A 15,000-nucleotide genomic window follows, 5' to 3' on the forward strand; every position below is an offset into this window, starting at 1 on the left:
AGGATCTTTAACGTGCGTATTTGATCTTCTGCTTGCATATACACACGAAGGGGGTCCAGGCACTAGCAGGTCTGCACATATGTTGACCTGGGAGATCGTAAAAATCGCCACCCTTTACCCACCAGGCGCCGTCACCGTGATTCGAACCCGGGACCCTCAGATTGACAGTCCAACGCTTTAACCACTCAGCTATTGCGCCCGTCTTTGCCAGTGGATAACACTCTCGTTACCATGGGTTCTTTTTTCTTTCTTTTTTTGTAGTGGGCCAAGTGCGTGCTGCACACGGGACTTCGGTTTAAAGTCTCTTCCGAACGACTTGATGCTCAGTTCGATTTTTCAGTCAAACTTTGAAGAAAGAACGAGAGCGAGATTCGAACCCAGACCTTCACGGACTCTGTATTGGCAGACGAGCGTCTTAACCATTCTGCCACCTTCCTCCTAACGAAAAGAAGAAGGCAGAGAACAGAGATAAAACAGCAGTCATGAACAGAAAACAAGTTACTCCTAAACCAATAGTAAAGAGTGGTAACTCTCTCCATTCACAGGGTACACAACTTCACAGAAGAAATGTGCAGACACAAATTAGCTTTTATTCAAGACTGGCATAGCCTCTTTAATCTTGTTGAAAAACCACCGAGACAACCATGTGTTTGTTCTGTATTGTCCATGTGTTCTGTGTGGCTTGTTCAGGATTAAAGAGGCTATGCCAGTCTTGAATAAAAGCTAACTTGTGTCTGCACATTTCTTCTCTCTTTGCTGTTGTGTGCACATGTCAAATGATCGGTATAAGGACAGGCCAGGTGCTTCCTTTTTTTGAGGAAGTGTCTGGGACTGTTCCAATGTACCTTCCATTTACCTGTGTGCTAGCTGAGTCGGTAGCGTAAGCAGCACTGACTTGAAGTTGTGTACCTTGTGAATGGAGAGAGAGTTACCACTCTTTACTATTTGTTAATCATTTCATCTCCTGGCCTCTTTATTTGTTAATTTACTCCTAAACCAGTTAAGACAAAAGCCCATGAAGTCAAATCATTGCTGCTGCTGCTTCTCGCTTCATTCAGGAGCCCTGGCCAAACTATGGGAAGTTTCTCTTTGCTTAATTAAAGCGAGAATGTTTCTTTACAGTGAGCATCTAGTAGCATGTAGCATGCACGCACTGTACTGCGCCAAACAGCTTTTCGCTTGTTGTGCATGCAAAACCTCCCCCCCACCCCCACCCCCCACTTTGGAGGATTAAATAGCAAACATTAGTATGAATGAGATATATATTTCTAAACTTACGTCCCCACTCCAACGTCGCCCCTGCCCCTCTTGCGCAAGAAAGTTTCTAATGTTACATGTATAACCAAGACTGTTTTATTTTATTTTATTTTATTTTTTATTTTCATGAAGACATCAGGACTTGGATTTCTCTCTCTCTCTCTCTCTCTCTCTCTCTCTCTCTCCAATGTATATATTTAAACATTATAGAAATAGTAACACTCCACCAATTCCATTTTTGTTACAAAATGAAGACAGGTGTGTAATAAGAGATGTCGCTATGTTTATTTACTATGCTTTTCGTTCCAGAGAGGAACTGATATGAAGTTTAATTTAAAATGTTAAAATCAAATTGCGTGACAGAGCAATTATGTTTCAGTTCTTTTGAATCTGGTTTTCCCCTCATTTTTTTTCCAAATCATTATCTTTATGTGTACGTGTTCTCATGTGGACAGGCTGGTGGCCTTCGCATTAAACTCCCTGCGTTCCTGCGTTCTCTCTCTCTCTCTCTCTCCATACGCATATTATATCAATATCTATACATCTCTCTCTCTCTTTATATATATATATATATATATATATATATATATATATATATTATAATAATGTCCCACAATTACCACCAGGACAACAGAGGAGACAGTTGCTGTCCCGACCATCTGGGCTAGAACTGGATAAAGTTTGAGTGCCGAAGTTAGATATCTCTACTCTCTCGGCCAAGAGAGTCAGTGTTTGGACACACACACACACACACACACACACACACACACACACACACACACACACACACACACACACACACACACACACACACACACACACACACACATATATATATATATATATAGCTAAATAAAACCCCAAAGAAAAGAATTGTCTTACTTTTTTCTACTGACAGACAAGACGCTCTCCTGACGAAGCCACTTGAGAGTAGACCAAGAGGCAAAACCTTTAAGACTCACTTGTGCTTGGCGCTTTATCCAGTAAAGGAATCATGGGGAGAAAAAAAAACAACCCAAAGAGATTTAAAAAATCGTTGAAAAGTCCTCCATATTAAATATGATATATGGAATAAGTTTGGGAGAAAAAAGCAAGAAAAGGTATGTGAGCGAGACTGAACCATGCATGTTAAGTTCCGAAGCAAGCAGACCAGTCCCCACTGCACGGCGCATCTGACGTCATTTGACTAAATTTAATATTTAAAGCAATGTTGAAGTTTTCTTCTTCCTGGGATAAATGTGATTGTAGTGGACTTAATAACGCCGTTGAAATCATGTTTTTTGTGTGTGTTTTATTATATCTCGATTATTCTTTTATTTCGGCGGTAAAGGAGACTTTGCCATCCCTTCAAGCACACCGCAACACATGGTAGATCTCTAGATATGCACGAACCAGTCTAGGCCTACAACAAGCTCAAAGAAACGATTGATTCTGTTTTTCTTTTATGTTCATTCCAGTTAATTCAGTGTCCACTTTAGAATAATTATATGCAGTAAACACGTCGATGGTGTAGTTAGTATCACTGTAGGTGTTTTGTCCAGAATTTGTATTTATTTCCTTTCAATTGTGGACAAGAAAAACGAGGTCATGTCTTCGAATACAACCTACCCTCTAGAAGGCCTAACTCAGTGGGAAGGTTGTGTTTATTATTATTATTATTATTATATTTATTTATTTATTGAATTTTCGGATTTCGGGACGAACCTCAACGAAATAAACCGTTAATGATTCGGAAAAAAACGGCTTAATTCGGGAAACTTACAACCTGTTATTGACATGACTGTGAAGATTTTTTTCATACGATGGTAAAGTCAAATTTGGTATTGCCAGACAAAGTATTTCCAGAGAAAATGGAAATGTTAACGTTTACTACGGACACAAAAACATACAGACACAGACTCAGACACAGACACACACAGACACAGACACACACACACACACACACACACACACACACACAACCAACCACCGGGTTAGAACATATACTCACTTTGTTTACACAAGTGAGTCAACAAAGGAGGACAATATTTTCTTTGGTTTTTTTATTTAGCATTTTTTGTTGTTCTCTTTCGAGAATCTACTCCTGCGGAGTCATTATCATGGAGTGGTGCCAGCAAGCCCGGGATTTATTTTGTGTTTTCTATCTGTATATATATATATATCTATCTATCTATCTATATCTATCTATATATATATATATATATATATCTATATCTCTGTGTGTGTGTGTGTGTGTGTGTGTGTGTGTGTGTGATATGTTTTGCTGAACGTAAGCTGCGAAAAACGAGGACAAGATTTGAACGCTTAGAAAACATTGTTCCATCTACGCTGGAAACAGGAATGAAACTCCAACTGTTTCCCTGGTTTGCAGACTGGATGATCGGGGTGCGTGCAGTGGAGATATTCGCCCTTGTGATGTTCGTGGCCGCTGCCGCTGACGTCCTCTATGAAAACTGCTGCACCAAGTTTCGCGGGCGTCCTCTCTCTGAACGTTTAGCTACCGGTATCACGAGTATTCTGGGAGGTACGTATTGGGTTTTTTTTCTTTCTTTTTTTCTCATGAACACAGCAGGTAGACTGAATTTTATTCTGCAGAAATCTCTCTTGTGATAAGGAAATAATATAATGAACACAGTACAGTACAGTACAGTACAGTACAGTTATTCTACAATGCAGCTCAATGCAACATGGCAACAAGGAACACAACCATAACCATTCTCCAAAATCATACAAATATATTCATATTTCAAACTGTTCACCAGTTTATCTCCGATTCAAATAGACTTTGGCTTAGAAAGTATTGTGAAGAAAGGGTACAACATGATTCTATTCGTAAAATATATGTTGGATTTATTTGACTGACCAAATATTCAAAGTTGAATGGATTGGCCAATGATCTGTCAGAATTTCTCCTCTCCCCTCTGTTCCCCCTCCCCCACCACCTTCTAAATTTTCTTCTTTTTTTCCCCTTCGTGTTTCTCTTCTGTCAGGCCGATTACTCTGGTGATAATAAATTTAATCTCACGTTAATATTGATATTAGCATTATTTTACTTTAGTATGTACTGTTTGTTTATTTGCTTTATTTCATTGCTTACTGTTTATGAATGTTATTTGATACAATTGATAATATGGCTCATCAGCCGTCCTGATAAAATTGAAGTGCAACGTTGTGAGCACAGTATAAGCTTTAAGCTTGTTGATGCTCTTTTGTCATTCATTGCATTGTAATCATGTGTATTGTTGAATAATTAAAGATTATTTAAACCAACCATAACTATGGCACAACACAGCACAGCCGCAGCGCAGCACAACGAAACGCAACAAGTCATTCAGTTTAGGTCGATGAAGACACATGAAGGCTCATTAACTCTCTCCATACGAACGGCGAAAGAGACGACGTTAACAGCGTTTCACCCCAATTACAACCATCAAAATATTACAAGCGGAAGGCTCTTACACTGAAGAGGTGAATGTTGACAAAGAATACCACAAATCTGACGACGGAAGCTAAAGGTTGGGTCATTCAGACACCCACTGGACATCCGAGGGGTCTGTGTAGAGGAGAAGAGAGGACTGGCCGTACTCAGTGAGTTAAGCTAGGTACCACGATGAAGTTGATGCTGATAGTGTTTGTGGCGGTGGGGTGGCGAAAGCATGGTGTTCATGCTGATGATAGTTTCAGTTTCAGGACAACACGCTCGTTGCCTTGCCTTGGGTTCTTTTACAGTGCGCCTAGTGCGTGCTGCAGACGGGACCTAGGTTTATAGTCGCATCCGAATGATGGACGCTCAGTTCAATTCTCCAGTCAAACTCGGGGGATAGGGCGAGAGCGGGATTCGAAACTAGACCCTCACGGACTCTATTGGCAGACGAGCGTCTTAACCATTCTGCCACCTTCCTCTCCCGATGATGATAATGACGACGATAGATGAAGTTGAGGGCGATTATGACGAACTACGTATTGATAACATTGCTGCTGCGGAAATGTGTATTTTGACTGCGGTACTGTGTGGTTCATGATAATGATGGTGACAAAATCGTCATAATGATGTTGATGATAAACAATTAAGAGTGGGTAGCATAAGCAGCAACTGATTTAAAGTTGTGTACCTTGTGATTGGAGAGAGAGTTACCACTCCTTATTGTTTGTCAACCGTTCATTCTGCTAGCTTCTTTATTCTTTCGCGATGTTGAAGGTCGTGGCGACGATGATGACGATGACTATAGTGACAATCTCTTGGAGTTTTATAAATCCATCGGAAGACCTCATGCACTCCCCATAAGTATTTTGGTGTTTTATGCTGCTTGACTACTACTACTACTACTACTACTGCTGCTGCTGCTGCTGCTACAACTACCACTGCTGCTACTACTGCTGATTCTGCTGCTGCTCCTGGTGTCAGTGTCAGCAATGATGATGAGGAGACTAACGAGCATGAAGATGACGACAACGATGACGTTGATGCGCTTGATGATCTTCTGCTGATAATCTCGATGATATCAGTGATGTTCAGGATGGATGGTGACAACAAACAAGGATGACTAGTGGGTAAATGAACATGTAGATGATGATGATGATGATGATGATGATGATAATGATGTGATGATGATGGTGACAATGATGATAAGCGGGGATGACGAGGACAACGACGATCTTGATGATGATGATGATGATGACGACGATAATGAGGTGATGATGATGATGGTGATGATCGTGACGACGACGATGATAAGCCAGAACGGTGAGGACGACGACGATCTTGATGACGATGACGTTGACGACGACGACGACGACGATGATGATGATGATGATGATGATGACGACGACGACAACGATGACGTGCTGACAAATGACCGCTGCCTATGTTGCAGGCTTAGGGGGCCTGGCGGGTATCATCGTGTACGTGGTCAAGACCATGGACGCACAGGGCACTTTCGGGTGGGCCTTCGCGCTGGTCACGGGTGGCTCGGGCCTCGCCATCCTCCTGGGCGTCGGCTTCTGTGTGTCCGGCTTCTTCTACGAGAAGAAGTAGGCGTGTGTAGTAGTAGTAGTAGTAGATGTGTGTGTGTGTGTGTGTGTGTGTGTGTGTGTGTGTGTGTGTGTGTGTGTGTGTGTGTGTGTGTGTGTGTGTGTGTTGGGTGTGTGTGTTGGGTGTTTGTGTGTGTGTTGGGTGTGTGTGTTGGGTGTTTGTGTGTGTGTGTGTGTGTGTGTGTGTGTGTGTGTGTGTGTGTGTGTGTGCGCGCGCGCGCGTGTGTGTGTGTGTCGGGGGGAGGAGGGGGGTGTTGAGTGTGTGTGTGTGTGTGTTTGTGTGTGTTGGGTGTGTGTGTTGGGTGTTTGTGAGTGTGAGTGTGTGTGTGTATGTGTGTGTCGGTGGGAGGGGGGGTGTTGAGTGTGTGTGTGTGTGTGTGTGTGTGTGTGTGTGTGTGTGTGTGTGAGTGTGGTGAGTGTGTGTGTGTGTGTGTGTGTGTAAAAGAGACGAAGTAGAAGAGACAGGGGTGGTGGTGGTGGCGATGGTGCGTGCGTGTATGTGTGTGTGCGCGTGCGTATGCGTGCGTGCGTGCGTGCGTGCGTGTGCGTGTGTGTGTGTGTGTGAGTGTGATCGACAATCGACTACAACTACTGTTGCTGACGCTTATCGACAAGGACAACTGCCACTAAGTACTGCTGCTGCTGCTGGTGGTACTGCTGAAACATATCGACTGTGACAACTACTGTTGCTGCAGCTGCTGATGACAAAGATTAAGACCACAACTTACTATTTCTCCTTCCTCTTTTCCCCCTCTTCTTCCCACCCCCTCCATCCCTTTCATTATATATATATATATAAATATATATATATATATATATATATGGAATAAACGTTGACATGCCTTTAATGTGGGTCACTCGTGTTATTGATGTATCGCCCTTCCCCCCCCACCGCCCCCTCCCCTTGCCCTTCCATCACCAAACCACTCCACCCTCTCCCCACCCCCACCCCTACCACGTCCGCATCCATCCATCAACCTCCCCCCCCCCTCCACACACACCAACCCCCTTTTTCCTATCCCCCCCACCCCCACCCCTTCATCCATCCACCCACCCCACCACCTACGTTCCACCACCCCGCCCTCATCCATCCATACGCCCACCCTCCCACACACCAACCACCTTTCCTACCCCATCCCCCCGCCCCCTTTCATCCATCCACCCACCCCACCACCTACTTTCCACTACCCGGCCCTCATCCATCCATCCACACATCCACTCACCCTAACCACACACACATAACCCTCCATCCGCAGTCCTGGGAAGACAGACCCCCCCAAGGGACAGATCAACGGGCGCGCACCCCATCTGACCTCCAACAACGAGGACTACCGCTTGTCAGCTTTCACCAGTAGGAACTCCTACAACGACGAGCCGGGCTCGGGGGCCGGCCCCCTCACGGCTGGTGACGCCTCGGGTGGGGACAACCTGCCAGGGTTCGCCATCTACAACGGCATGCTCAACACGCCTGGCCAACGGTCCAGTCTGCCTGCCGGTGCAGGTAGGGTGAAGAAGATGGGGCTTATTAGTCAACTTGGGAGTCGCGTTTGATTAATAATACTAAGCTGAGCTTAATTTTAAAGAGGCGCAGCGGCAGAATTTATTTTTTATTTTTTATTTCATTTATTTCTTTTTGCTGCCCCATCATCTGCGCCATTTCAGTGGCATTACTCCCACGCCGCTCATTTAGATTTCCCCGTACACGGCCACACCAGGGTTCGTTTCGTCACAGTTCCAGCGTCGGCAGTCCGCAGGGAAACCATCGATGTTAGATCGCCAGGAGGCCACGCACCAGAGGAGACCCTGCACTGCTGCTGAGTCACTTCGGTGGTGTTCAGTGGTGCCTGTTCTGATTCAGCGTACTTAGGACACCACCTGCTAAGCCCCCTACTAACGACAATAATGGCTTAGTCGCGGAGCCAGACTGAGTGAGCGTCCCTCCCAGGGTGGAGACCGCCACCGCGTCCCGCAAACAGCAACGCCCTCCCTGAATCTGCCGACACTGAAGACACCGACAGGACTCACCCCAAGCACAGAAGTGGAGGGGTATCGAAACTGAGGTCACCATGAGAGCAGGGCATGAAAGGCCACAGACTTTGAGACTGTTTTGTTTATATTGATGATGGCAGAATCGTTTCTGGTGTTGGACTGTTGATCCAGTGTTCAGGCTTTGAGGCCCTGTGGTTTCAGCATGGCGTTGCTTCCTCGGGAAAAAGGGACTTTGACTTTCCTCACTGCACCCAGGTGTGAGAATGGGTACCTGACTTTGGTTGCGGAAGGTTAAAACGGCGGAATGGGAGGCTCCAGGCCCGCCTTCCTATGCCGAACCCTTGACATTGTGGGCATGAATTCAATTCCCCGATGAATGTAAAAGAAAATGCCTGTAGGACATTTAGCTTTTTTTTTCTTAATTAGCTTAACCTAAGGTTAGCTAAGCCAAATTAAATTAAGCTAAGATCAGATCAGATCAGATCAAATCAGATCAAAGCAGTTTAACTTTATTGTTTCAAGTTAGAGAGAGATCTGGCAGCGTGCATTATCACGACGAAGGCATACATCAAAAAAAAAAAAAAAAAAAAGAAAAAAAAGTAGACATATTTCAATTATACAAACATAACATGCTGTATTGCACACTGATAATTTTTTTTTCGATAAATTGACATTTGAAAACTGGCACACGCTTCTGCATATCGGCCCTCGTGAAACGCCGGCATAGACATCAGAGAGTCAGACATGAGGGGGTTGGGTGTGGGAAGTGTGGGGAAGGGAGGGAGGGTAGTTTGGTTTCGGTGGGGTGTGGGCGATGTAGATCAGACAGGAGGAGGACGTAGGGGTTATGTGGGTAAACAACACGTCTTTGGAATACTGCAGCACAGCAGTATGTCTTTTGGAAAACAGGAGTCCAGCATGCCTTTGAAAAACAGTAGCGCAGCATTTCAATGGAAAAGAGTAGTGAAGCAGCGTGTCTTTGGGAAACAGAGGCGCAGCATCATGTCAGTTGCAAAAGAAAAAAAAAAAAAAAAAAGAAAGAAAAATTGTGGAAATAGTAGCGCAGAATGTCACTGCAAACAGTAACGCTAAATTTCTTTGGAAAACAGTAGATCAGCATATAGTAAAAGAGTGGTAACTCTCTCCATTCACAAGGCACACAACTTCAAGTCAGTGCTGCTTACGCTACCGATTCAGCTAGCACACAGGTAAATAAAGCGCACATTGGAACAAACCCAGACACTTCCTCAAAACAGGAAGCGCCGGGCCTGTCCTTATACCGATCATTTGACATGTGCACACAGCATCAAATATAGAAGAAACGTGTAATTTCCAGTAGATCAGCATGTTGTTTTATAGCCTTGCAACTCCATGCCATCATCCCCAGTTTTTCTCCGTTGCAGTTGCCACTCCATTCAGAGCCCTCCCGGCCCCCAGTCTGAACGGCAGAGGAATGGGAGGTGGAGCAGGGGGAGCAGGACTCCCGGCCATCATGCCCAAGAACCCCCAGTACTACTCCCTCAGCGACGACCGTGCTTTGGACCCCAGCTTCGACCTGAGCGAGGGCTTCAGCTCCCTGCCCCCTAAAGGACGGCCCCGACCCCGTGGGCAGGACAACCCCGCCTTCAGCATGGAGCCTCCCTACAGGCGCGGCGCAGGAGTGCCCCAGGAGGACCCGTATGTCCGCCGTGGAGATCGCGGAGAAGATCCTTACAACCGTAGAGGGGATCGCGTTGAGGATCCTTACAACCGTAGAGGGGATCGCGTTGAGGATCCTTACAACCGTAGAGGGGATCGCGTTGAGGATCCTTACAACCGAAGAGGGGATCGCATTGAGGATCCTCGCAGAGGGGGGGATCGTTCAGAGAATCCTTACAACCGCAGGTTTGTGGAGGAAGATGCCTACAGCCGAGCCAACAACAAGCCTCCTCCGCGTGCCGGTTACAACGATCCTTACGGCTTTGACCGCCTGCCCGGGCAGGGGCCAGGCTATGGGCCTGGGGGAGATGCGCCCTACGACCGGGCCAACTTCGGCGGCGGCGGGCTTCCCATGAAGGACAGCTACTACAACCGCGGGAGGTTTTAGGGCACGCAGACCTTGCTTGCCCAGTCTGCCGTTCCTTCCTGGCCACACACACCGTTTTTTTTTTTCTGTCCCATCTTCAGAACCAACACAGTGGCATCACTCTCACGTCATTCATTTCCAGTCCTCCATATGACAACCACACCCGCGTTCAGTCTGTCACAGTCCCAGTGTCGGCGGCAGGTCTACGGAAAACTATGAATGTAAGGTCGCCAGGAGGCCACACACCCGTGGCAACACACACACGTGTCCGCTGTTGCACAAAGCCAGCTGGACTCTCCACGCAGAGTACGTCATGGTTCTGTTTGCTGAACGGGTTGGTGCTTATCAATATTGATCAAAAGCTCAACTTGAAACGTCTTCTGTCCTCTACCCTTTGGCAATCAAACTGTTATAAAAGAAAAAGAGAGTACAAGAACCTTCGTTAAGGACACAGTCAATCCTTAATAACCATTAGGGATACACGTGGAATCTTCATTAAAGGTACGTAGAATAGAGATTCAGATATTAAGTATTCATAGAACCTTCATTAATCATTAAGAGTTCGTACATTCTTCTTGAAGCAGTGAGCATACAGAGAATTGTCATTGATTAATGATACATTGATTCTTCATAAAGCATCGAGGATACACCGAATTCAATACCATTGAGTTTATTTAGATTCCTTAACAAGCATGCACAATCCTGTGTATTGTTTGATTATACTGCACTTAAGAACCAAGATAGTTTCAGTTTCAGTTTCAGTAGCTCAAGGAGGCGTCACTGCGTTCGGACAAATCCATATACGCTACACCATATCTACCAAGCAGATGCCTGACCAAAGAACCAAGATAAGGCAAGTGAAAAGAAAACCCAGATGGCTGCAGGCGAGAGTGAAACCACCGACAACACAAACAAACAAACAAACAAACAAACATACACACAAACACCACCACAAAACAAAGCCGTGCTGTACTCACCATATGGACCGGAACACAGACTTCGAATACGAGGAGGTTACGCGTTTCTACCTGAGGTCCTTCTTCCAGGCGAGTCAAGAAAACATACACATGATGGAAAAGACGACAGGAGAAATTACCTCAACGTGTGTTTTGGGTATATTTGAGTTTAACGACGTCCATAAGGTTAAGTTTTTTAAGGCTTGGCTCGGTGAAGTTTGCATTGTTCGAGGGGCGAGTACTGTGTACGAGTGTTGATAGCGTCTTGGTTCTAGGGAAGCGGAGAAGGTTGCTATTATGAATTGTCTTTTCTAATTTGCTGTGACTGTTTTTTTTTTCTCTCTCTCAAGTAAATGGGTCGTTACACTCTACACCATTCAGCATAGTACTTCATTGTCTCTTCAATTTATTTCGCGTGCTCTGTGGCTTGTCTGTTGAAGACTGCAGAGTCGAAACGCTTCGCTTCCTCGTCGACTCTTTTTGTATTCAAACCATATTTGTGTTCCAGTCCATAACTTGAGTACAGCACTATCTTTGAGGTTTGTTTTTCTTCTGCTGCGAGGGTTTATATAGATCGACACGATCCCCTCCTACTTCTGATAACCTTTGATCGAGTGTCTACTTTCTTTACGGATGGGTGAACATCAAAAAGTAATGGCAGAATGGTTTATGTTGGAGCGGGCCTACTCCTTTTATTGTTGGAAATCCCGACTCCCCCCCCCCCCCCACGCCCCCCCCCCCGCCCCCCCCCCCCCCCATGCCCCTCACAAAAGGAATTTACCAGGTTGTGGAAAGGAAGGCTTTTTTTTTGGCTCGTCCGATCTGTCACTTTAAAACAAGACGATAGCATGGTTTCATGTGTGTGTGTGTGTGTGTGTGTGTGTGCTTGAAATCATTTGGTCATGTTCCTTAGCATTCTGATAGCCTGTCTGTAGAAGCAGGTAGAGCATTGCACTAAATGAAAGGTATGGGCCATTGACTATTATTATTCGTAGTCATCGTTGTTACTAGTACTGATATTCGTCGTTATTAGTATTATTATTTAAAAATATTATCATTATTATTATTATTGTTGTTGTTGTTCCTGTTATTTTCTAAGTATTTATTTTTGTCATCATCATCATTATAATTGTCATCATCATCATCATGATCGTCATCATGCCACTACAATTTTATGGTGTGCAGATGGTACTAGTTTGAGACAAATTATATGAATGCATAATTAATGACACTCTTTTAGTTTTGGTTACCTCTGATTATACTGAGCCTAGCGTGCAAAGTGATATGAACATAAAAAAACAAAATCAGAGTATTTACATGAAGTGTAATTCAATTCTGTTTTCGCTTTTGATGGTATGAAGCAATGACATAGCGTGTGTGTGTGTGTGTGTGTGTGTGTGTGTGTGTGTGTGTGTGTGTGTGTTTAAGAAGTAATAATTCATCATTTCATGACACTTAAGTGCGGTCAGCATAACTTTGCTGTTGTGTGACTATGAAATTGGAATGAACGTATTTGATTTCACTTTATGCCATTGTTTTACAATAAGCTTCCGTTCTTTGTTTAATCTCAATCTGCAAATCAAATATTAACTCAAACTCATACCATTTTGTTTGCCATAAATCACTCTTCCACTTAATGAATCGTGGAAGTTACAGGGATTTTCATCTGACCAAAAGGCCACATTATGCATGGATGTATTTCATCATGAATTCACCTTTTTGTACGCAACTTATCAAATGTTGTTACCGTGTACACGTCTTATAAACAGTTGAATAATAATATGATATATCCACAGGCCTCTATTTATGTGTTATTAAAAATCATAATAATGTACACGTTGGTTCATGTTTATTCATCAAAGTTCGCGAAAAAGCGTGTTTAGTTTCATGTTTGATTCAGGACGAAACGCTTCATGTTTAAAAACGAAGAAGAAGAAGAAGAAGAAGAAGAAGAAGAAGAACAAGAAGAAGAACAAGAAGAAGAAACGAAAGGAAGGAAAGTGATGATTGAGAAAAGACAGTGAATGCTGAGACAAAATTTACAGGCAGCGCGCCCTATGCAAATCATTCGTCTTGAGTTCAGTGCGGGTTTTATGGGAACGAATTGGACGTTTTCCTCATGTTCATGTGGTTTACTGCTTGTTGTTTTTTATTCATCCAAAATGAGAGCGAGTCTTCAAAGCCTGACCAGCGTATTAGGTCTCTGTCCAGGACATGCATCTGCCTGCAAACCCCAGACCACCCGACGCCATCTTTCCCTAATAAAAAAGAAGAAGAAGAAGTAGGAAAAAGAAAAGAAGCACGTGTGGTAAAGCGTGTATGGACCAGTCCGCACCCTTTGGCCCCTTACTGAAAACTATCATGTACATCTTTCTTTTCATGTCTTTGTATTTAATCACCATTTTTTGTCCATCGACAGAAAAGGGGGCGTCGGATGATCTGCTTACGAGGCAGAGGGCGTATATAACAAACAAACAAACAACAACAGCAGCAGCAGCAGCAACAGCAACACCACCACCAACATTATCAACAACAACACTTCATACAATTATCGATGATGCTTTTAATCTGTTTCGTCCCTTTACAAGCCCTATGTTATTGGACCCTCGTAATGATTTTTATCTGGTGCAGTTATTTTTGTTATGATTTATTTTATTTAAAAAACAACAACAAAAAAACAACAACAACCGTTGGCCTTTGTATGTAGAGTGGTGCATGTTAGGACGCAAAGGCTTTCCACAACCACTCAACATGATTTATACAGGGGTACACAATTCACTCAAGCAAGCGACCCACACACCACGCACGCACACACACAAACAACTAGAAACACACACACACACACACACACACACACACGCACACACACACACACACAGTTACTGCCTTTGTATGTTTGCTTATTTACACTCAGACACAAAGGCAAGGAGCCAACCAGTCGGTCAGTTAGCCAGCATGCCAGCCAAACAACTAAGCAAAGAATCTCATCAAATGATTCATGTGTCTGTTGTCCCTGCATCATAAACTCCAATGAAGCGATGACCTCATGTCCAGATAGCATCAAGTCAAACTATAGCTACGCAAAACTTGGATTTTATTAACTCTTTATCCTTTCCCAAAGGTTTGTACTGCATCTAATTTTCAGGACATTTCCGATATTTCTTTAATGACATTAATATGAATCTACTGTTAGTACTAGGAGAAAGACCGGACCCTCTTCACCCTTCCCCAAACAACAACAATAAGTAAAGCAAAACAAAAGAAACGAACCCCCCAAAAAAACAAACAAACAAAAAAACAAACAAAAAAACCCCCCAACAAACAACAACAACAAAAACAAACTAACTAAACAGAAAAAAAACACACAAACATAACAAGCCATGATTGTTCTCATTGTATGTATCGCATCTTTATTGTTGGGTTTTATATGTGTTTTTGATAAGAAAGAGAGGGAATACAATCATAAAAGAGAGGAAAATAAACAAGTAAGCAATCTTTTATCATATTTTTGTATCTTTATTGTACAAAGTTCAATGCAATAAACATGGTGTTTTGTGTAATACATTCTTGCTGAATGGTTGTTGTCGGTGCGGTTTCCATGTCCGTTTGTCTCATCCTTTCTCTCTCCGACACACTCACACTCGCACACACAGACGCACACACACACACACACACACACACACACACACACATACACACGCA

At 43.8% G+C, this 15,000-nt stretch overlaps 1 protein-coding gene across 1 annotated transcript in view; it reads left to right on the forward strand.

Annotated features, from left to right (window-relative positions):
- The window catches only part of LOC143279342 (uncharacterized), a 31,476-nt gene extending 16,618 nt beyond the window's left edge, over window positions 1–14,858 (forward strand). Inside the window, exons 2-5 of the mRNA XM_076583367.1 lie at window positions 3,629–3,781; window positions 6,132–6,288; window positions 7,545–7,789; window positions 9,681–14,858. Of these exons, the coding sequence (XP_076439482.1) occupies window positions 3,629–3,781; window positions 6,132–6,288; window positions 7,545–7,789; window positions 9,681–10,363 (1,238 nt within the window). The 3' untranslated portion in view covers window positions 10,364–14,858. The remainder of the gene's footprint in view (window positions 1–3,628; window positions 3,782–6,131; window positions 6,289–7,544; window positions 7,790–9,680) is intronic.
- The last annotated feature ends 142 nt before the right edge of the window (window positions 14,859–15,000 follow it).

Source organism: Babylonia areolata, chromosome 1 (genome assembly GCF_041734735.1).
Source record: "Babylonia areolata isolate BAREFJ2019XMU chromosome 1, ASM4173473v1, whole genome shotgun sequence".
Classification (NCBI taxonomy): Eukaryota; Metazoa; Mollusca; class Gastropoda; order Neogastropoda; family Buccinidae; genus Babylonia; species Babylonia areolata.